The 22,720-nt window shown below is 36.0% G+C and overlaps 1 protein-coding gene across 1 annotated transcript in view; it reads left to right on the forward strand.

Moving 5' to 3' along the window:
• The window catches only part of LRP1B (LDL receptor related protein 1B), a 1,379,523-nt gene that overhangs the window by 609,170 nt on the left and 747,633 nt on the right, over positions 1-22,720 (forward strand). Inside the window, exons 8-10 of the mRNA XM_036320679.1 lie at positions 15,474-15,696; positions 19,001-19,172; positions 21,355-21,498. Coding sequence (XP_036176572.1) covers positions 15,474-15,696; positions 19,001-19,172; positions 21,355-21,498 — 539 coding nt within the window. The remainder of the gene's footprint in view (positions 1-15,473; positions 15,697-19,000; positions 19,173-21,354; positions 21,499-22,720) is intronic.

Here is a 22,720-nt window from a genome sequence, read left to right on the forward strand (position 1 = left end):
ACCTGTCTATTTCCATACTATTCTTACTCTATCTCTATTAATACATCTGATTATGGACTATGCTAAAGGCTTCACTGAGGTTTGTTGTAGTTTTTAGAAGCACTGCAACTAACACAGATTTCCACTTAAAATTCTTCTCAAAAATAGTTATGTGGGTAGGATGATATTTCCCATTTCAGTTCTAATAAGCCTCTTGATTGTTGCCCGTCTGTTTTGGTCACCGCAGTACATTGGGTTGTTGTCCTCAGATAATCATCTGTTCTGATTGTCTCAGCAAACCATTTGGAATTAGGATGGTAAGATGAGATCACTTGTGTGGACCAATTGAATAAGACACAAGAACAGAGCCCAGCTTTCTATCCAAATAATTTTGAATACTTTTCCCTAAATGCATTAGTTACCTTAAGCTTGCTCATTTGAACCTTATGTGCCACATTTATGCTAAGCTGAATATAAACTCTTGAGATTTCCCTACAGTTTATGTAGCATTGACTTGGCATTTCACTACTCGATTAGTAAAAGTTTAGTATGAGTTGCTAACTTGGAGATGTTAGTATGTTTTTATCTCTCCAATTATTTATACCAAATGTAAAATAAGAATTGTCCTGGAATACATTTATAGAAATCTATCTCTTTTAAATGTCATCTCTTTTACATTTATCTTTTTTCTTTTTTCATTACTAAGCCAGATCTTTATTCAACAAAAAAAAGTAAATAGTTTTAAATGTAGGATTTCACAAAAATCTATGAAAATTTTACATATATATGAAAATTTTCCATCTATTGGTGGCTTTTTACTTGAAAAATGCATTCGTATTTTTTCAAAGAAACCTCAACATACTCAATTTATTGCTGGTTCCTAGCAAAGCTCTGGAAGGATATGAGGACCTAGATGGCGGAATGATGGCTCTTCAGCTCTTATCACCGTACCTTGCATGTGCTTGTTCCTTACCGGAACTCAGCAAGTGTTTGCTCCATTGAAGTTTTACTGTGCCTTTTAGTAGAATCTCACTTTTCCTACTCGCACCTAAAATTTTGAATTATTATGGATTTTATTAGCTTTAGTATGAAGGTGAGGCTCAGCAGGTACTTCTACTCATTAGCCCCTGAAATCAGAATCCTTTTAGCAAGCACTTCTTCCTCTAGCCAACGGACATTTGTAACTTTAAACTCATGTATATAAAATCACTTCATTTCCTATCATCACCTCAGAAACTCTCAACTAAAAGGAAGTACAGTGAAATATAAAGTGTGGAAAATTAGAAGGAGTAAAATACGTTCATGTTAAATATTTTCTACATACTAAACTCTATATCTAATTTAATTCAGCAAAATGCATTCTTACTTGGGCATTATTTTTTCTGAATGTACTTATGAAGAATCTGGAGCCTAGAAGTTAAGTAACTGGATGCTCAATAAGTATTGTTAAATTAAAAAATAAATGAATAATAGTCTCTAAAGTATGTACTACTTTTGCATATGCTATTATTTTTGTTCAAAAGGTGGTTCTGAATTGCAACATCAAAGCTAATCGGATTCAGCATGTCATTTATTTCTAAGACAGGACAATCATTTTATAAAGCCCAAATAATATTAAAGAGCTAAAGGCAGGTCACTAGGCTAGAATCAAAACAGCAGCATCCATTAAGAACAACATCAGGAAGATTTTCACTACTTAAGGCTGGAAATACAGATAGTAGGGCTTGGAATTTCAGAGCATGCACCAAAGCACAGTCCAACAGATTAAGGCATGAGACCCAACTGTCTGGCAGGGAGAGAGAGATACTGAATCCTCAAATTTCTGGTCTAATTTCCTCTATTTTTGTCTGTTTGATTAATTTCTGTGTACTCAGTCCATTTGCTTTTCAGGAGAGTTTTATGTTCTAAATGTGAGCTGACCATGATTTCAAAAGGGTGAGCTGTGATTAGCATACAGGGTATATTAACATAATCTATCTCTGTCCCATTTTTACTTTTGGCACTCAGTAAGTATTGGTTGGGTATTTGGAGATGAAAATTTGGACTTAATAATGTTGAGCAGGTACTTGAAAACTTGGAAGTGATTTATAGCTAACCAACTGTCAGATTATTCCATAAAGATCACAAACAACCCTTGCTTCTAAATTGTTTACTGTCCCATGCTGGGTTCTAAACTAAGCACATCCCTAAGTGTTCATAAATTGTAAGTAGTATGCCTCATGATAAGTCACATCATCTTTCACACAGAGTTTTACAAATACTTTGTAAAATTAATGTACCTGAATTCAGTGTTCTAACTTTAACCAGTTACCTTTAACTTTAATGATTATACTCAAGTGAGCATGGATTCTAACTGAAATGAAGAAATCTGTCTTTAAAAAGCTGCCCATAACTAGTGATTATGAGAAAAAGAGGAGGAAGCTAGGAAAGAGGAAAGGAAGGAAGGAAGGAAGGGAGGGAGGGAGGGAGGGAGGGAGGGAGGGAGGGAGGGAGGGAGGGAGGGAGGGAGGAAGGAAAGAAAGAGAAAAGAAGGAAGGGAGGGAGGGAGGGAGGGAGGAGGAAGGAAGGAAGGAAAGGAGGGAGGGAGGGACGGAAAAGACAAACTGAGATTAAAGATTTTTGAGCATAATTTAAATGTGTGGTTATAGAGTGTGCTCAAATATTAAAAAGCTTGTGAATCTGTTGTGTTCAATTTCAGTTAGCAATTTTGAAGCAGTTTACATATGTGTCATCATCTCTATTTATACACATAGTAATGGTGATGAATAATGTGAGTGCACCAATTAACCTTCTCTCAGGACATTAGAACTACGTCTACAATTGCTCAATGCTCCAAAAACTCCAGTAGAAAATCAAAAGTGCAGTGTTGTTATTCCTATAATTTATCAGACACAGCAAATATCTCACATACTGTAGAAACAATTGAATCCTTTCCCCAAAGCTTTTACTTTCTAATTGGAAAAGCAAGGTAGGAATATATACTGGTCTGGATATTTACAAATGAGAGGTGAAATTCAGTATAATTCAATATAATTAGAACTCTAGCAATGTGTGGTCTACTAACTTTCTGGGTCATAATTTTAAAAATATAAGTTAGGGAACTTGATTAATTCAGTACAACCAATTTAGTTGATGCCCCATGACTGTGTCCACCACTGGTCCATAATCTAGGGCAGTGATGGCGAACCTTTTGAGCTCGGCGTGTCAGCATTTTGAAAAACCCTAACTTAACTCTTGTGCTGTGTCACATATAGAAATTTTTTGATATTTGCAACCATAGTAAAACAAAGACTTATATTGTTGATATTTATTTTATATATTTAAATGCCATTTAACAAAGAAAAATCAAACAAAAAAATGAGTGCGTGTGTCACCTCTGACACGCACGTCATAGGTTCGCCATCACTGATCTAGGGTAAGGAGGCAGGGTGGCAGGTGCTGCAATGCAAAGGAAGCTGGACTACAAGAGCTAAATCCTGTGGGGAGGGGCCTCTGTCTTGAGAAAAAAAAATAATAAAGAACATGAATTAGACAGATATTTCAAACTGAATTTTCTGATCATAGCATTCTGTATGTTATAAAGCATACCAATGTTGGGAGACTGCTCCCTGGGTTCATGGTGGATAATACAATTTATTTAGAATATCTTGGTTACTAGCCACTTGAGTATTAGGCCTTAAAACCCACTAGATCACTACCTTGTTTTCATTCAACTGCACAATTTTCATTTTTTCTTTTATAAATATTTGGAAACAAATTCTGCTTCATAATTTAACTTCAAAAAGTAAAATCCTATTATAGTACTATCTAAAAATTGCTATTTGGATAATTTACCTTATAGAATATATATATATTTTTTGGAAACAGGTTGACTGGCAGATGGAAATCCATGCATTTCTAATGGCGTCATTGCTTTTATTTGTAATGGGATATGAACTTTGTTGTTTTACTCATGCCATTTCCTGTGGCAAAGTAAAGGTTGGAAACATTTATTGAGGAAATTGCAGATATTGTATCTTCAGACTTTCTGATTTATTAATAAAAGTCATTGATTACTCAGATATTTTTTACTTAAATAAACAAAATGACCTTATATTAGTTCATATTTGTCTTTTAAATGGCTGATTTTCATGAGCAATAGTTGCTCAATACATTCGTTTTCAGTAGAACATTTGAGTTCTATTTCTCTGGTAATGATGACAGGTGTTCCAGTTACCATTTACCTTAACATTGAATGCTTAGCACATAAGATTTTTCTGTTGCAAATATTAGAAAACTCCATGTAACTCAGCTTAAGGAAAATAAACAAACAACCTCCCCCCCAAAAAACAAACAAACAAACATGCAAATGTAATGACTTAGATTACTAATGAAAATAAAAAATGGTGAATGTGACATCGATGAATTTAGGCGTTCAAAATGTGTCCCCAGGATGTGTACTTTCGCCATTTGGTCTGCTGAACAAATCCGGTTCACTGTCATGCTAATTACCAGTCCCCTGAACTGTCAATACCTGTTTTAATTTATTACTAAATGGAGGGGCATTATTCACCTAAATAACATTGGGGCAGAGCATCAGTCAGAGTTCCACCAGAAAAGGAGAACCAGTAAGATTTATAAATGTACACAGGATTCTTTAAGGCATATATCTATGCAGTTTTGGGTGCTTAGGTGGTTCCATGACACGTTTTTGGGCAGGAGTTCAGGAAGAGCAGGCTAGAGCTCTTGGGCAGGAGCTGACGCTGCAGCCCATAGATGGAATTTCTTCTTCCTCGGGGAAATCTTGGTTCTGCTCTTACACTTTTTAGCTGATTACATCAAGCCCATCCAGTTTATAGAGGCTAACCTTCCCTTAAATCCAGCTGGCTATAGAGAATCATAGACACAAAAGAGCTTCATCTAGGTTAGTGTTTGGTTGAATAACTGGAGACGATATTTGGCTAAATTGACATGTAAAACTGAATATCATAGGCACTGATATTAGAAGAAGAAAAAAAGATTAAAGAGAAAACAATTACCTAAGACCTCCCTAGGAAATATTCTGATACAAGTGTGATTAAAAGAATCTGTTCTCTTTGAAAAACTAATTGCCCTCCATGTAAGAAATTGCTAAGATTGGGACAAGAGAACCATTATTGAATGGCCTAATTTTTAGAATTCTTTGACTGCAACACTAATAATAGCTTATTAGAAGACACAGCTATCAATTAACAATCTAGAGCTACACAACCGAACTATCCCTGAGTATTCATAAATTGTAAAGCACATTTTTCTTCATTGATTTTGCTAAAAGCCTTAGAATTCCCACTTGTATTCTGAGAACCTTGTGCTCAGTGGGTGCTAAATTAAAATTTCTGGCAAAAGAAGAGAATGAAGAGGGAGGGGAAATGAGAATTGAATAAAAATACTTTCAATGTTTTGCCATTATTAATAATGTCCCAGTGAATAATTTGGTGCATTTTCTGTCTCTTATTTGTGAAGATATATCTTCAAGATAAATTTCTGAAACAAAGCTTGCTGGATCAAAGAGTAAAGGCATACTTAGTTTTGTTAGGTACTGCCTGAATTCACACCACAGTGATTGTAGAAACTGGAGATTTCAGCAAGTACCCCATGTGCACAATAAAGTTTAAAAATCACTATTTTAGAACATGGCTATTTACTTTTTTGAGTATTAACTCTCTTGTCAAAATAAATGCACCAATAGGAATACATATTTACTGGCGTACCTGCAAGTTTGTGCAGCCCTACACAATTGTTTTTTTGACGGAAACCTTGAAGCTCATACTGGTGAAGAAATCCTGTCTAGACAACATCTCAAAATTAACAAAATATATGTTTTTCTGACTGAATGAGGATAGTTTATTTCCTTTCACCAGCTTCATTTGGCCGCTGCAGTCTCAGTCACACTGAGCCTATCCTTGATCCTGCATTTCTGCTTAAAACTAAACCAAGAAATTGGAATATTGCCACTTATGAAGAAGTTATCGCTTTATTGGACTTTTGCATTATTTTTTTCTAAGTATAACTGCCCTTCACAGCTAGGATAGTGAACATCAAACAAAGAAATTCCTTTTTTATAGTGTGATTTCATCTGTGTAACCATATGATTTTATCATCATTGCAATATTATTGCACATTCTATTCCAACAGCAAACTGAGATGTGCACACAAGTATAAACCATAAATAATATACAAGAAAACTATGCTGTAGTTAAAGTTTTATTTTTCTGCACATAGTTTTTTTCTTCTATTTAGTAAGAATTTAACATAGAAATTGATAGTTCAGCTAACTGGTAATTAGCATAGCGGTGAACCATACTTGTTCAGCAGTCTACAACTTCATGGATACTTACCTTAGCTGCTTCTGAGACAGCCATCTGTGTTATTTCAGCTCAGAGAAAAAAATATTTTATAAAATAATAGGACGTCCTTAAGTGTGAAAATTAGGTTATACATCTCTGCATATCTCAAAGAGCAAGCTTTTGACATCTAATATATTTCTGCAAATATTCTACTGTTTCACATGAATCAAGTATATTGAGCATGAGATTTTGAGTACTGACCTTTGCAAACTGACCCCTGAAGTAGTACTAAGAGAGTACTGCCATTGGTTATAAAAAGTAATATGCCCAAACTGTAAAGTCCATTTTTTTTGTATTAGGTAGAATGACAGCTTGAGATCTCACAAGACAGGTAGACTTCCTGTGAAAAACCTAAAGGTACAATATAGTAAAGAAATATGTTTTATGAAAGTTATACTAGAGTGCTGCTCATCCTTGTCCCCACTCAATTAACTATCAAATCCTGTTGATTCAGACCCCAGAATATTTCTTGACTCATCTCTTTCCCATCTCCACCCCTGTACTGATGCATAACTACCAAACTGGAATCTCCTTATCCACTCTCTCAACTCTTTCAGCCCTATCCTCCCCACAGGGCAGAATATTATATTTTTAACATTCATGTTAATTTCATAAATATCATACTTTAAAGAAAACAAAGAAGCAAAGCTTTTGTTAGATTCTAAACGGTGATAGTCTAAGCTCCTTAGGACTACATCCAAGAGCTATTGCAATATGGTATATGTAGGTAAGTAGAAAGGAATATTGAGAAGTTGCCATTAAAAATGAAAATTAGCCCTAGCCATTTTCGCTCAGTGGTTAGAGTGTCGGCCCTCAGACTGATAGGTCTCAGGTTCCAATCCTGGTCAAGGGCACGTACCTCAGTTGCAGGTTCCCCAGCCGCAGTCAGGGCACATGTGGCATGTGGGAGGCAAACAATCAACGTGTCTCTCTCGTGACAATGCCTCTCTCTCTCTCCCCCTCATCCCTGTCTTCCACTCTCTAGAAATCAATGGGAAAAATATTCTCACTCACTCTTGAGTGAGAATTGGAAGAAAAAAAGAAAGAAAGAAAAGAAAATTAGTCAGAGGTCAGACAAAGGAATACCAAATCTTTTTTTTTTTTTTAAATATATTTTATTGACTTTTTACAGAGAGGAAGGGAGAGAGATAGAGAGTTAGAAACATCGATCAGCTGCCTCCTGCACATCTCCCACTGGGGATGTGCCCGCAACCCAGGTACATGCCCTTGACCAGAATCGAACCCGGGACCTTTCAGTCCGCAGGCCAACGCTCTATCCACTGAGCCAAACCGGTTCCGGTGGAATACCAAATCTTACCATGAGTTAATTGCAACTTTTCACAAGTTCTCCAAAGGGTAGTTAGATATATGCAAACTGAGACAAAGTGATAATTTATTATTAGCTAAATAATAACTTGGGTCCAAAGTAGAATACATGTGAGCTATGCTGGATAATGTGGAAAACTAACTTGTTTTTGTTAGGGTCACCAAAGGAGGAATACAGGAGGCCAAAGTGGTAAGGGATTATAAATTTATTTGGTCATCTGGGTACCAGATGGGCTGAGCCCCAAAATGACACCAGCACCCAGGGGTGGGGAGTCAGAGGTTTTAAAGGACTCAAGGTGGGATTTTTCTGGGTGGAGAATTCTCTGGGCAGATCCGGATCCTGGGAAGGTCCCAAGGGGAAGGATAATGGTCTTAGCAAATGGAATGTGGTCTTAGAAAGTGGAACGTGGTCTAAGTGAAAGGGAATGTCTGTTGTGAAGTGGTCTAAAGGTCAGTTCTCATGGAAAGGAGTAGCGATTCAATTATTTGATCAGACTTAACAATTTTCCTATGCTAGACTGGCCTTATCCATATGTGTTTCACCTTTAATTTAATTTAAAGTCTGAGTCCTAGATTTGATTATCCAGTATGAGAAAGTCAATCCAGAGCCTACACACACACACACACACACACACACACACACACACACACACAGAGAGAGAGAGAGAGAGAGAGAGAACTGAGCATGGACAGACACATGATTAGGTTCTGAGCATGCAATGCTGAATAAAGCAGACATGGCCTTTGTTTTCTAGGAGGTTATAGTCTACTTGGTAAACATATCTTAAACATATTATCATCTTTGGGTGGATGTAGTGTGTGTCTGTATCAGTTTTATGCAAGTAAAATAAAGAAGGATGTTATAATAAATGCAGATGCCATGAGATTATATCGGGAAGATCTAATTGATATTGGAAAAGCAGGAATGGTCTTCACGGGAATTGACATTTTGGTTGAAAATTAAAGCCAAGATTGAAATAGCATGGCAAAAATTACATTCTAAACTGGGGGACAGGATATGTGAAATGCAGAATGGAAGAATATACATGAATTGTTTAAGGAACTGAAAAATGGCCAAGGTATTAGAAACATAGAATGATACCACTGGCAAAGGTGTCAGAGTGGGGGAATCATACAGAGACTAGGTCACGCTCACCATTGTCAATAATGTTAAGAGTGTGCGGGTTTATTCTGAATGCTATTGGCAGTGAATTCCTCACTCGAGTACTCCATGGTTACTTTCTTCCATCTCTTTGCCTCATGGCTCCCTAACCAACTTCTGCATCTGCACTGTGCCCAGGTACTCTGCCTCTCTTACCATCTCCGCTCCCATCCCACCTGCTCACCTTAACCATGTTAGCACAACTTCCCACTAGTTGAGCTCCACACTTTTTAGGTTAGATTTTTGAGAGAAAGGGTCCCAGTGATTTAGCTCAGGCTATGATCTGGTTTCATTTGTATTATCTGTTCCTCCTCAGTCTAATTATCTGTAAACAGGAAGGGCAGGGATGATATTGACACGTAGGGCTGCTCCTCTCAGGATCAGGAACTGGTGGGGTAGGATTAGAGAAATATAGATGTTGAATGGGTCAGCCACACTGACTGACATATCTAATACATGTACACTTTCAGGGAAACCATTAGTAGGAACGATTCCAGAATATAGAGTAACTGGCTGAGAGCAGGAGTCTGTATGTCAAGTTGAATTTCTGTGTGTTCAAAGAAAGCAAAACCCCCCAAAGTATAAATCAGTAAGTAACTGTCTTGAACGTTCTTGACTAGACAGAAAAAATAGTTTGTTTATTATGCACTTCCCTTAACTAATGGGAGCTAATATAATTTGAATTTAAACCTCTGACTCCAAAGATTGATTAATCTTTAAGATTTTCAATTGCATTTTAGGATTATAGTGCTAAATATTTAATATTCTTACTTTAATTTTGAATATGCTTTAATTACTCTATATAATTTGAAAAAATGTTTTCTTTTTTAATTTTTGTATACACAATGGAAGAAAAAATACAATTGTATTACTATTGATGTCATGTAGATAATAAGTTGATTTCAAAAACAAGACTTAAAAGTAAACTTCCTAATGCAATTCTTGCTAAGAAAAATATATATAATTTTTCTAAAATGTAAAGAAATGCAGTTATCTACATCATCACATGATTAATAAACATGCAGGGTTTACAAGCCTTAATCAATAATGATTTTTTAAAAATCTGGCAATATATGACCCCTACTTTTATGCCTCATTTTTCTCTCATCTACTTCCTCTTCAAAATCTTATGTAACCTCATTTTAAAACAGATAAAATGAATAGTAGGGGATTTCATTGTGAGAGCCCTCAAAGTTTCTAAATTTCATCATTAAACTATGTCCAAAATGTTAGGAGTAAGAATGATGACAGGAAACCAGGGTGGACTATGGAGTTAAAGGATGTGGACTGGACTCTGATGTGTTTAAATTAACCTTTGTCCTTTTGACAAAGTACAAAACCACAAAAATACATCATTTAAAATGAATATCTCTAGTAACAGTTAGGTCTTATTTTTATCAGCTTAAAAAACACACATTTTAAGATGTCAGTGTGTGTAAGAATCGGTTTGCTTTAGTGTGTGGGGATGATGGGAGCCATAACTGTAGGCATGGTGTTCTATCACTGTCTCTGAGTGCTCCCTTTGTGACTTTTGATTTATGTCAGGCAAGTTTGCCAACAATACCCAAAGTTTCTTACTATCTTCAACTGTATAAATCTGATATCTCTACAGTAAAACAGGGCTACTTTTATAATCAACAAAAATGTCAGATAAAATCAGTTTCCCATATCTGATGAAATAAGGAAGCCAAAATGATAAACTATTTACTACAGATGCTGAATTATAAGAATAGTGAACAGGATGCATAACTGAAAGTTTGAAAGAAGTCTTTTTGTTCTTTATGAACAAACAAGAGGCCCAGTGCACAGATTTGTGGACTGGTGAGGGGAATGGCCTGCGGGGATCCGCCCGCTGTGGGAACGCCGCTCATCCTGGTCAACTGAGTGGCTATGGACCTGCCCTCTGAGCAGCTGCTCCCACTGTGAGACCACCGCTCATTCTGGTCAGCTGAACAGCGCTCCCACTATGGGAGTGTACTGATCACCAGGGGACAGCTCCTGCATTGGATGTCTGCCCCCTGGTGGTCAGTGCACGTCACAGCAACTGGTCAACTGGTTGTTCTGGTCATTCGGCCATTCTGTCACTGGGCTTATATGTGTGTGTGTGTGTGTGTGTGTGTGTGTGTGTGTGTGTGTGTGTATAATTAAACATCTTAGAAATGGAGACAGTAGTTGGGATATAGTTGAATTTCTTTTATTTGTTTTTGTTAATGTGAATCAAATGGAATGACATTCAAAAATAAGTGAAGAACAAGGGAATAGCAATCTCAATTTAATTTCTCCCTGATGCTAGAGAATAAAAGATAATTGATGCCACAGGAGAGAACAGGGAGAGAAGACACGTCAATGTTGCAGTCCTGTGGGGATGGGGTTTGGGACAGATCTGGGAATGATCTCACCATCCACAGGCAGAGCGTTGAACTTGGGGCCCTGCTATACTAGAAGCAACATGATATACTTGGATCCTGGGGAGAAGAGATGCGGAAAGGGTAACTGAGGATCCTGGAGGCTAGTAGAGTTAAATGTTCATAAACAGTGAATTAGATAGAATAACTGAGATTCCGAACTACCATCTGTGTTTCTTTTCATGGGATTTCTGGGATACAGCACAGGCTTACCCAAGGTTTCTAAGCCCAGGGGCAGTGACGATAAATTACAAAATTATTGCATTTCAGTTCAAAAGGCATAACATAATCTACTTGTGGAAAAAAAAAAAAAAAGACCTCAAATTAGGAATACTCTTCAAAACTACTCATATCTACCCTTTAGAAATGGTAACATCATGAATAACTGGAAGGCTTTCTGTTCAAGATTAAAGGAGTATATATAGAGAAAAGGCAATTAAATGCAATAGATGATGTTGGATTGGATTTTGAATCAGAACAAAAAGTGGAAATTTTACTATATAGAACATTATTGGTCAGCAGGCAAAACTTGAGTAAAAATGATGTATTGTGTCAGTATTTAAAGTATTGATTTTGATATGTATATTGTGGTTATGCAAGAAAATGTTTTGCAATTAGGAGATGCAGCCTGAGGTATTAGTTGTAAAGGGTCATGTCTGCAGTTTACTGTCAAGAGGTGCAGACAGTACTAGCAATAGCCTGAGGGATAAGGTAAACAACTGGTGAATCTAGGTGAAGGGCATGGGCACTTATTCTATTCTTACAACTTTCCTGTAAATTTCAAATTATTCAAAAACATTATTTAAAAATAAAGACATGACAAATAATTTGTGTTAGGGCTTTATCAGTGGCTTACCATGTGGACTTTGAGCCTGTTTCATCTGTGAAATAAAAATAATCTGCCCCTGCCTGGCCAGCATGACTCAGTGGTTGAGCACACACCTATGAACTAGGAGGTGGCAGTTTGATTCCCAGTCAGGGCATATGCCTTGTTTGTGGGCTCGATCTCCAGTGCGGGGCATGCAGGAGGCAGCCAATCAATGATTCCCTCATCATTGATGTTTCTATCTCTCTCTCCTGCTCCCTTCCTCTCGATATCAATAAAAAATGTATTTAAAAAATAATCTGCCCCTTCTATTACATAGATAGTTATAAGGGTCAATGAGGTAAAGGGGTTCAATGAACACTATTTAACTTTTTTTTCAGATTTGGAAATATATTTTATATGAAAGAAAAGAGTAATTTTCAGTCAAGCTACACTTTCATTACAAATGAAATAAAGAATTTAGATCATTTAAAACTTTAGCTTTTGTTTATTAATTATAATGCAGCCATTCACTGTAGTCCCTCAATTAAAGAATGCCCTGAGAATGGAACATTCCTCTATAACTATAGTAGGACATTTTCAAATAAAATTAAATGTACTCAAACAATCAAAGACACATCTATGTAATCATGTGACCATGGGTACTTGATGTGCTATTCTTTGGAGAACTCTTCCATTTCTTGTATTTCAATTATAAGTGAACAGAGCTCATCATAGTCAGTATCCTGAAGTCTGAGAAGGTTCAATTTGGTGTAAAGATTCAATTTTAGTGTAAAAATATTTTATGTCTCCACTGGGCACTAGTTAATCTGCTGTCTGCTGGTGATTCTTTGTCTCTTGTAGTTCAGTGCCATTTCACATACCCAAAGTCCTCCTAGTCTTTTGATTTTACTTTCATTAAAACAGTAAAATGTTGATTAATCTTATATGTATACTTTTCCCCATACTTTGGTTGAAACTTATTCAACCATTTATATTATGACCTGGGATACATATAAGAATCGCTGCATGATTCCTACAATCGTAGGTCAATATCAATGAAAACCTTGGCCAAATAATTTAAATTTTCTTAAGCTCCTTCATCATTATCTGGTCCACTCTTCTATAATTAAAATTCTCAAATAGAGGTACCACAATTTCTAGTATTTTAAGAAAAAACAAATCCAGGGGCATCTTTTTAATCTATATTCATTTTTTTTCTTTATTTTATGAAGTGATTGACCCAGACACCCTGTCCTTTATCCTGGAACTTTTCTCTCTTAGACTTCTATGAGATTCAGTGTTATTTCTTTGACCATAACCTCTGATCTTACTTATTTGCTCTTTTTTTCTCTAACAGCATGCTTCCATGGAACTTGTCTTGGCATTCTTCTCTATTTTCCTTTGATGTCACCTCTGATTAAGTCATCTCAGGTGATTCAGAGAATTCTCTATTTCTCCAGGCTCACCTTTTTTCTTCATCAGCATGTATAGTTACAATCACCAGCTTCATATCGCTATCTTATCTATCTATCTTATCTATCTATCTATCTATCTATCTATCTATCTATCTATCTATCTATCTATCTATCATCTATCTATCTTTCATCTGTCATCTATCTGTCTATCTATCTATCATCTATCTATCTATCTATCTATCTATCTATCTATCTATCTATCTATCATCAATCATCTATCTACCTATATGTATGTATGTATATGTCACACTAAAGTTAGTGTGCCAGAGCCTCCAACGCTCTGTGTCCAAAGCCAGGCTACCTGCACATCAGCATTTTTTCAGTTCTGTGAAATGGACAAGTTAAAAGAGAAACTTATAAAAGAAGATGCATTTGGTATAGGGTGAGAAAGAGAGCCTCAGATAACAGGAATAATGGGCAGTATTCTACAGAAAGGGAGAGAGAAACTGGGTACTCCTTATAGCAACTTGACTTGAGATAGCTATAAGAAAATTAAGAAAGAGGAGATGTAAAATGGAAGCAAGAAGAGAGAGAGAGAGAGAGAGAGAGAGAGAGAGAGAGAGAGAGAGAGAGAGAGAGAGAGAGAGATGCTTAGGAACAGAGCATTTAGCACGACAATAAAACAGCACCATATGCTCTTTTACTTACTTCTCACTAGAATAGGAAGCTCTTCACCTGAATGGAATGTCAGGTGAAAAATAATTTTTAACTTACTGTGATAAATGGATCTTTCAAGAACATTAGGTGAAATATATACTCGTGATAAAACCTGGCTCTATCACAGAATAGTGTGCATTAATGTTTAACAATTAGTCAAAGCCTCCCATAGCAGAAAGAGCTAAATTAAAGTTAAATAATACTTTTAAGCTTGAAAGATACCCCATGCTGTTAGATAATACAAGGATGTTGAGAAAAGTAACCAAAAACTAATTCACTGAGTTTGTAAAATCAAATATTCTGTACTCTAGGTAATCTTAATATTGCTCATTCACTGTAAATCAGATTATTCTTAAGATTGTATTTACGTCAAGGCAAATGGTCTTCTACTTACAAATGTAATTTAGTCTCATGAATAGGTAATCTTGTTAAAATATTGTCAGCCTAACTGAAATTGATTTGTGTTTACTAAACGTACAGAATACTAATTAAATATTAGACACAAGTGCTGGAGGTATTTCAACCTTTGACAGACACTGTTAGTACTTCATGGAAGAATTGGTTTTTGGTTTTTGGTTTGTTTGTTTGGTTGGTTTTTTTGTCTCAGAGGTCAACATTGCTTTTCGGCCTTTTCTTCTAGATGCAGAAGGAGAAAATGAGGAGAAATGGCCCACATTTCTGTCATGACATTTTGTGTTTGGGGAATATTTGGAAGAATTTGGGATTGGTTTTGGGGGAGTTATGTATGTTTTATCTCCATTGCTACAAACAACACATTTGCTTTTTCCATCTGCTTAATTCCATCGCAGGTTTGTGATTCACAACCACTCGTAGCATCTTTGAGTTCCACATAATAGCCTTTATAGGAGACAGACAGTACCAGCCAATTTGAAAAGCAGGTTGAAGATAAAGCCTGATAGCTCACGTGCCCTGGCCTGGTGACTGGGCTCGCTGCACAAGCTTGTACCAAACGGGCTGCGTGCATCTTCTGTGCTGTATGTGTATGGGCTCTATGAGGCTTAAAGAAACATTTCCCCTAATACGAAAATAAACCCACCATAATCACTCATTTTGGAGAAATTTTACAGTTGTTGGTTAACCTGCTCCCTTATGCCCCGCAATATTCATTAACAGATTTCTCTGTTTATGAGTGATATTATATGTAAATGGTTATGGGAAGCTAACAGATGTAACCAGTGAAGTAAATTAGAAGGAAAAGTTCTGTTTTTTACAGATGGTTCTATTGACTATGCTTTTCTCCCTCCTCGACTTTAACATTTAGTTTTCTTTCAACAGAAAACTTTTCTTTACGGACTACGGGAATGTGGCCAAAGTGGAGCGGTGTGACATGGATGGCATGAACAGAACAAGGATAATTGATTCCAAGACAGAGCAGCCAGCTGCACTGGCACTAGACCTAGTCAACAAATTGGTTTACTGGGTAGATCTTTACTTGGACTACGTGGAAGTGGTGGACTACCAAGGAAAGAACAGACATACTATTATTCAAGGCAGACAAGTAAGTATAATTTTGTTAGAAAAATACAGCTAAGGTAATAAAATGCATGTTATCACAGTAAGAAGAAGGCCCCAAATCTCAATGTTGAAAATCCCTTATGAATTTAAGCTTCAATGGGTCATAAAATTATGATGTATTTCCTAGATGGGAGAATGTTCTTTTCACAGTGCATTCTATGTATTGGATATGCCTCTCATTGTTTCCTTCCCTGTATTAATAACAAAGCACAGAAAACAAAACAAAAACAACGCAAATAAAACAGGAACACCAAACAACCAAAACAAAAATGCTAGATTAGTAAGAAAGGAAAATACTAAAATATGACAGATGTTGTGGCCCACTCACTAAACACTAATTTAAGTAGTTTATTTATAAAAAAAAACAACAAACTAGGATTTGTTCCATGTGTCATTGGAGATATTTTGCTAACAAAAGCAAATGTCTGCTTCCAAAAGCATTACTTTAATACAGTGGTTCTCAACCTTCCTAATGCCGCGACCCTTTAATACAGTTCCTCATGTTGTAGTGACCCCCAACCATAAAATTATTTTCGTTGCTAATTAATAACTGTAATTTTGCTACTGTTATGAATCATAATGTAAATATCTGATATGCAGGATGTATTTTCATTGTTACAAATTGAACGTAATTAAAGCATAGTGATTAATCACAAAAACAATATGTAATTATATATTCAATATGTGTTTTCCGATGGTCTTAGGCAACCCCTGTGAAAGGATCATTCGACCCCCAAAGGGGTTGCGACCCACAGGTTGAGAACCGCTGCTTTAATACGTTGGAATAAATTTTTCCTTCTGGTATATTCAAGTATTTCCTAAAATGAGATTTCTGTAAAAATTTTGAAATAAATTTTCACTGAATTCAAAATTTTCACAGAATTTAAAAACTATACAGATAGTCAAAACTGTATAGTTTCTCCCTTGCTGGATTACAAGATTATTTTGTCAAATAACAGTCAGTAAGTACCTCACAGGAAATCTCTAAATTGAAATGAGCCTTATTCAGTAGTAGAGCTTTCCAAATTCAATTTTACCTCACTTATTGCACTAATTTCATGTGAGTATCTTATTCTAGCAACATGAATCTTTTTCTTTCGCAATGCAAAGCAAAAATATTCTGTAATTATCCCTTTAAGTTACTTTGCCTTTCTAATTAACTTTTGAGAATTAAATTCTTTCCTTTTTCTTGGAAAATAAACAAATGCACTAATCTGGGTGGTAAAAAAAAATAAATAAATAAAGTTTCCAATATTAGAGTTGAGGCCAGATATTTCTCACCTTCAACTGTCCTAAAATGGTTATGATGGACCTGCTTTTTTACCTATACATAATTAAATTTTTAAACAAGGATAAGGAATTCAAATTATTTTCTCCATGACTATAAAGTTTTTGAATGTCTGAAATTTTTATTGTCAATTTACTTTTTCCTTTGTATTGTTTGGTTTTGCTGGCCTGCCGCTAAGTAATCCGACATGTAAATTAGTTGGCCACTCTGTAATCCAACAGATACATTTTTGAAGAATTTGGGCTGTAGGAAGAATGGTCTATTCACCACTCTAAGCTCCTTCCACCTCTACTGGGAGTAGTTAACAGAGCAGGCAACATGTACTTACTTTATGGGGAGCAGACCCTTCTGAATGCAGGCAGGGAGACAGTGAGTAAAATTTGATCCTATTATTGTGAACATGTTTTCTACTCTGATGAATTCAAATGCCCCCTCGGTAGTCATGGGATGTGGATTGTCAGTTATGTAGAGTGTAATGTGAATATATCACAACCATACACTCCTAGATGACTGGCCCCAAATTTTGAGCCAAACATGCATCAGAATGATGGTAATGAAAGGTTTGTAATTTCTATAGAAAAAAAAATTCCCTGAGCAAAATTGGGCCATAGGTATATTTAGTTAATATGATGTCAGCTATATTGAAAATATATTAGTATATACATGCATGCTCACACAAACACACATAAACTTACGCTAACAAAATAAAAAAGATTATTTGCACTTTATCATTGAATGATTCAACCCATTAATTCTACTCTTTCACTTTTAGCCTAGACATGAAGAAATGAGATATGGTAAAAAAACAAAACAAAACAAAAAAACAACATACAATCTTCTTCTACTCATGTCTCACATGAGAAGATCAGAAATAGTAATGCTGAATCATAGATGCTTGAGAAATAAAAAAATCCAATGATTTTGCTTAAAATACAAAACTAACAAGATTTCCTGATTAAAAGAGAAAAAATTATAATATGTTCTATAAATATTTTTACAGTCAAACCATATATAGTTTCTCAAGTTCTCTTAACTATAAATCTCTACTAAAAGTGCTCCAAAATACAATGTTACCAAAGTATAGTGACAAATGCTTTTGTATCAAAATTTCTACAGAAAATCAATTGACAGCTCTACCATATCCTGAGCCAGAATCATTTTAATTTAAGTGTAACACAAGGCATACCCAAAGGCCTAGCATGTGCCTTTAAGGGGAAAACCAGTATACTCATTACTTCTCTATTTTACCGGAAATGTTCCTTGACTTCAAGATTTCTATTCTTCCCCACAGTCTCCAAGACCCCTACCAAGGAGGATATTTCCACTATTAAAGCGTCATGGAGAGCAATAAACATTGTTACTTTCAAGCAAACAGTTCCATTTCCATTATGAATAGGCTTTAGAAAGAATGTGATTTCTTAGTGAAATGATGACATTTTCTTTACAATTATTCCAAATATGTGATTTCATCATTTATTATTTCCATGCTGGGCAAGTATTAATCTAATCGTAACTTGGGATTTTTTTAAAATGGGATTTTTAACTTATAAAATGAATTTTTTAAAGTACCTTAGCATTAGTTCCTTCACAGACAGAGCTATGCTTTTGAATATTCTACATATCCATGTCTATATGAGCAAAAAGCCCACAAATGCACCTCCAATTTTATATCAGTGCCATCTGCATATTAATGAATAGACTTAAAGGTTTGGTTCTTGCTAGCTTTCAAAAAGTAGCTACTGAGCATGTTTTCTTAATGAAACCTGAATGAAATTTTCTCCCATGCATTTGCAACTGCTTTATCCACTACTGTATGTTTTATTCTCAGATTAATTTTTTAAATGAGTACAGTGTTGACTTTTTTGAGAGTAAATGAACAATAATATGATGTGACTCTGCTACGAAGGGAATTGTTCAGACTAGTACATAGCAATCTGTTTTTCTTTGAAGTTGAAAGCAGCATAATTAAAAATCTAGTTATGTTTGTCCCTCTTTATAGGTCAGACAATTTTATGGTATAACTGTGTTTGAAGACTATTTATATGCAACCATTTCTGATAACTTCAACATCATAAGGATAAACCGATTTAATGCCACAGATATGCATTCATTCATTAAAATGGAAAATGCTCGAGGACTCCGAATCTATCACAAAAGAACTCAACCTATAGGTAAGATGCCAGACTTCTTCATAGACTTCATGATGGTGAATTGGATGGTTATGGTCCTTGTGCCTTTGTATTATGCTAAAGTGGGAAAATCATAAATTCTCTGTTTTGATTAACAAAAGTGCACATGTCTGCTTGACACAATGGATAGAGGTCCCTTCTCAAGTTTAAATGACAAATTGTTCAGTTCCTGGTGAATCATTTCTACAAGCATAAAGTTAAAATGAGAGCTAGATTTAGATTCAGGAAGGAGATTTCAGTCATCAGGCATGTAGTCAGGAAACCCAGATGCTAAGATACTAAGAGTTTTTTAGTATCATTTTGGAGAGAAATTTCAAATCAGGTTACTTTCTTACAGTACTGGTTCAGTTTTATTGCAAGCATTGGGGTCTTTTGACTTAACTTCCTAAGGTGTTTTTTATGCATATTTATTAAAAATAATTTTTAATGACTACACTGCAGTGTTTCTTCGTATTTGTCAATAACACAAACTAGTTATTTTGCATAGTAGGTTAGTGATGCTTATTCATGAATACATTTTAGGCTAAATCACATCTTCTATAATAAAAGCCCAACGACTGAATGGTGGGACAACCAGAATGGCAGAATGACCAGAATGACCGGTCGACCAGTCGCTATGATGTGCACTTACCACCAGGGGGAAGATGCTCAACACAGGAGCTGCCCCCTGGTGGTCAGTGCACTCCCACAGTGGGAGTGCCGCTTGGCTGAATGGGATGAGTGGCTGCTCCCGCTGCAAACCCTGGGCCTAGGAGCAGGAACCTGGGCTGCAATCATCACCTCCTCACCCCAGGCTCCTCCTCCTCGCTTCCTGCCACCTCTTCCAGATGCCCCAGGTCACGCTACAGTGCTTGCATAGCTGATCCTGGAGACTGGGAGGTGGGTTCATGGCTGCCATGGGACTGAGGTCTACTCAGTGCTATTGTCCCTGCCCCGGCCCCAACTGGGTCCCCTGGAGAGGCAAGTGCTCCTGCTCCACAGAAGATGCCGGAACAGGGAGCAGACCCTCAGAGGGCGGGTCCACAGCTGCTCGGCAGACAGAGATGAGCAGCGCTCCCTCAGTGGCCTATCCCCGCAGACCACGCCCCCCATTAGTGCACAAATCTCATGCACTGGGCCTCTAGTATAGAAAAATACAAAATACAAAGGCCACCAACAAAACTTTTCATCATCTTTTTATCCTTCAAATTAACACTATAATTATCTGAACATTAACATATGAGAAAAATTAAGCCCATAAGGATGATGAGTGTCAGGGATAGGGCTGGTTTACAATTTGATATTAAATGGTCAGAGGAAGTCCCACTGAAAAGATAAAATTGAGTGAATACAAAAAATTGTGGCACAATTTCTAAAAGTGTAGCAGTTTTATTATGAAAAGAAAATTGCCATGTTATTCATTGTAATTCCAAGTAATTGATGCTCAAAAATCAGTATAATTACAATAATACATAAAATCTTACTGACATTTTCCTACTACAGCCCTTTCTCTTTGACTCATCATTCTGTTTCTCATACTCTCCATATGGTACTTTTCCTGTTCTTTTTTCTTATTCTGTAGCTTCAACATTTATAAAATGACCTTCTATTCCTCTATCTCCACATGCAAACTCAGCCTCCTCCTTTTGGCAATTTCAGTTACACACACACACACACACACACACACACACACACACACACCAATTCATTTTCTAAGAGAGTTCTCAAAACGGCAATGTCTTCAGTAAAGATAATCACTGAATTACCTTTAGTTTAGGTTAGATAATTATGGTTTATTATGGATAAATCCTTTTTATACTTAACAACCTAACTGGGATACTTTTACTATACCTTTTATATATATACAATAAGCATGCACCAAAATAGTTTAATTTTGCTTATATATAAACAGTTTAATATAATAGCATATTATATCTCAGAATTAGTTTTTAAATGTAGTCAAAGGAGGATTTTTGCAAATCCCTACCTCTTTTCTATGGAGTTTACACTCTCTCATTGATTCTGGTACTAAATAGTTTGGTATTTGGGCGTGTGTGGGTTTTTTTTTTTTGTTTTTTTTTTGCTAAGATTCTTCTTCTTATACTGTAAAACAATTCCGCATACTGATACACATAATTATCTTGTCTTTGGAGAATTCCAAGTGTACTGTTTCTATTTGTTGCAGTCAGAAGCCATGCATGTGAAGTGGATCCATATGGAATGCCAGGGGGATGTTCACACATCTGTCTGCTCAGCAGCAGCTACAAAACACGGACCTGTCGCTGCAGGACTGGCTTCAACTTGGGAAGTGATGGCAGGTCATGCAAAAGTATGTTGTCAAAATCAAACATTTGCCAACAGCTACTGCTACAGAATAGGGTTTACAGTATTAATTAGCAGCATCAATATCCATAATAACATGAGACTTCACCAAGTGAAATCTGACTGCAAATATGTGGCAGTCAATTTTCTCAAAATCAGTATTGAGTGTTTTTGTGCATGTGTTTGTGAATGTGTGCGCACGAGTGTGTGTGTTTGTATGTGTGTGTGTTTGACAATGTGAATGAGAAAACTAATTGGGCTGTAGAGTGACTAAATTTATGGATGTCCTGGAAATATACTTTAGGAAAGACCTTTAGAAAGACCCTTCCCTTTATTCCTTAAAGAATGTTTGTGGTCTATTAAGCTCAAATCAGTGGTTGACCAGATTTTCTCTTATCTGAACCAAGATGCTTCTACTAGTAAAAAAAAAAAAGATGCTTCTACTAGTAAGAGGTATGTTGGTTAGGTCAACAGAAATTTACACAAAGCAGTGGTTCACCTTATTTAGTATCACTGGGAAGTGAAATTAATTTTATTATTTAATGTTCCAGGTAAATGGAGCTTTGCTAATTCATATTTTTAAATAATTTTATTTAAAAGCTTCTACTAGATATATCTTCATTTTATTCTTGAAATATGCTAGAGCAATTTAGTTAATCTTTATTTAAATAAGCTATTTTTTTATAAATGACTTTTTTAAGTTTACATTTTTTCACAGAAATTAGTTAAGGTCTTTGGGGGCCTTTACAATCATATATAGTAGAATGGCTCTTTTAGAAATGGTGTCTACATGGATACTATTTCTCTTTAAATGTCCCCAAATACCATAATTTTTAAAGGTATGATGACTGCTTTTTATAATGTCCATTTGTCTTCATTTTGTCATAGCAAGGCTTTTTATTTCTATCAGTTGTCTCTCTTTGGTCACTGTCCTGCCATATTTTCTATTTTTTTTTGTCATGTGCTTGCTGAGAACTATGAAATGAGACCACTAAAGTGGTTATAGTTTTAAGTATAAACAGAATTAGTAGTACTAATACTTTTAAGTATATATATATATATTAGAGAGAGGAAGGGAGAGGGAAAGAGAGACAGAAACATCAATGATGAGAGAGAATCATTGATCATCTGCTTCCTGACCCCCCACACTGGGAATTGAGCCCTCAACCTGGGCACGTGCCCTGACAGGGAATCAAACCATGACCTCCTGGTTAATAGGTAGATGATCA

Source organism: Myotis myotis, unplaced genomic scaffold, assembly GCF_014108235.1.
Source record: "Myotis myotis isolate mMyoMyo1 unplaced genomic scaffold, mMyoMyo1.p scaffold_m19_p_8, whole genome shotgun sequence".
Taxonomy (NCBI): Eukaryota; Metazoa; Chordata; class Mammalia; order Chiroptera; family Vespertilionidae; genus Myotis; species Myotis myotis.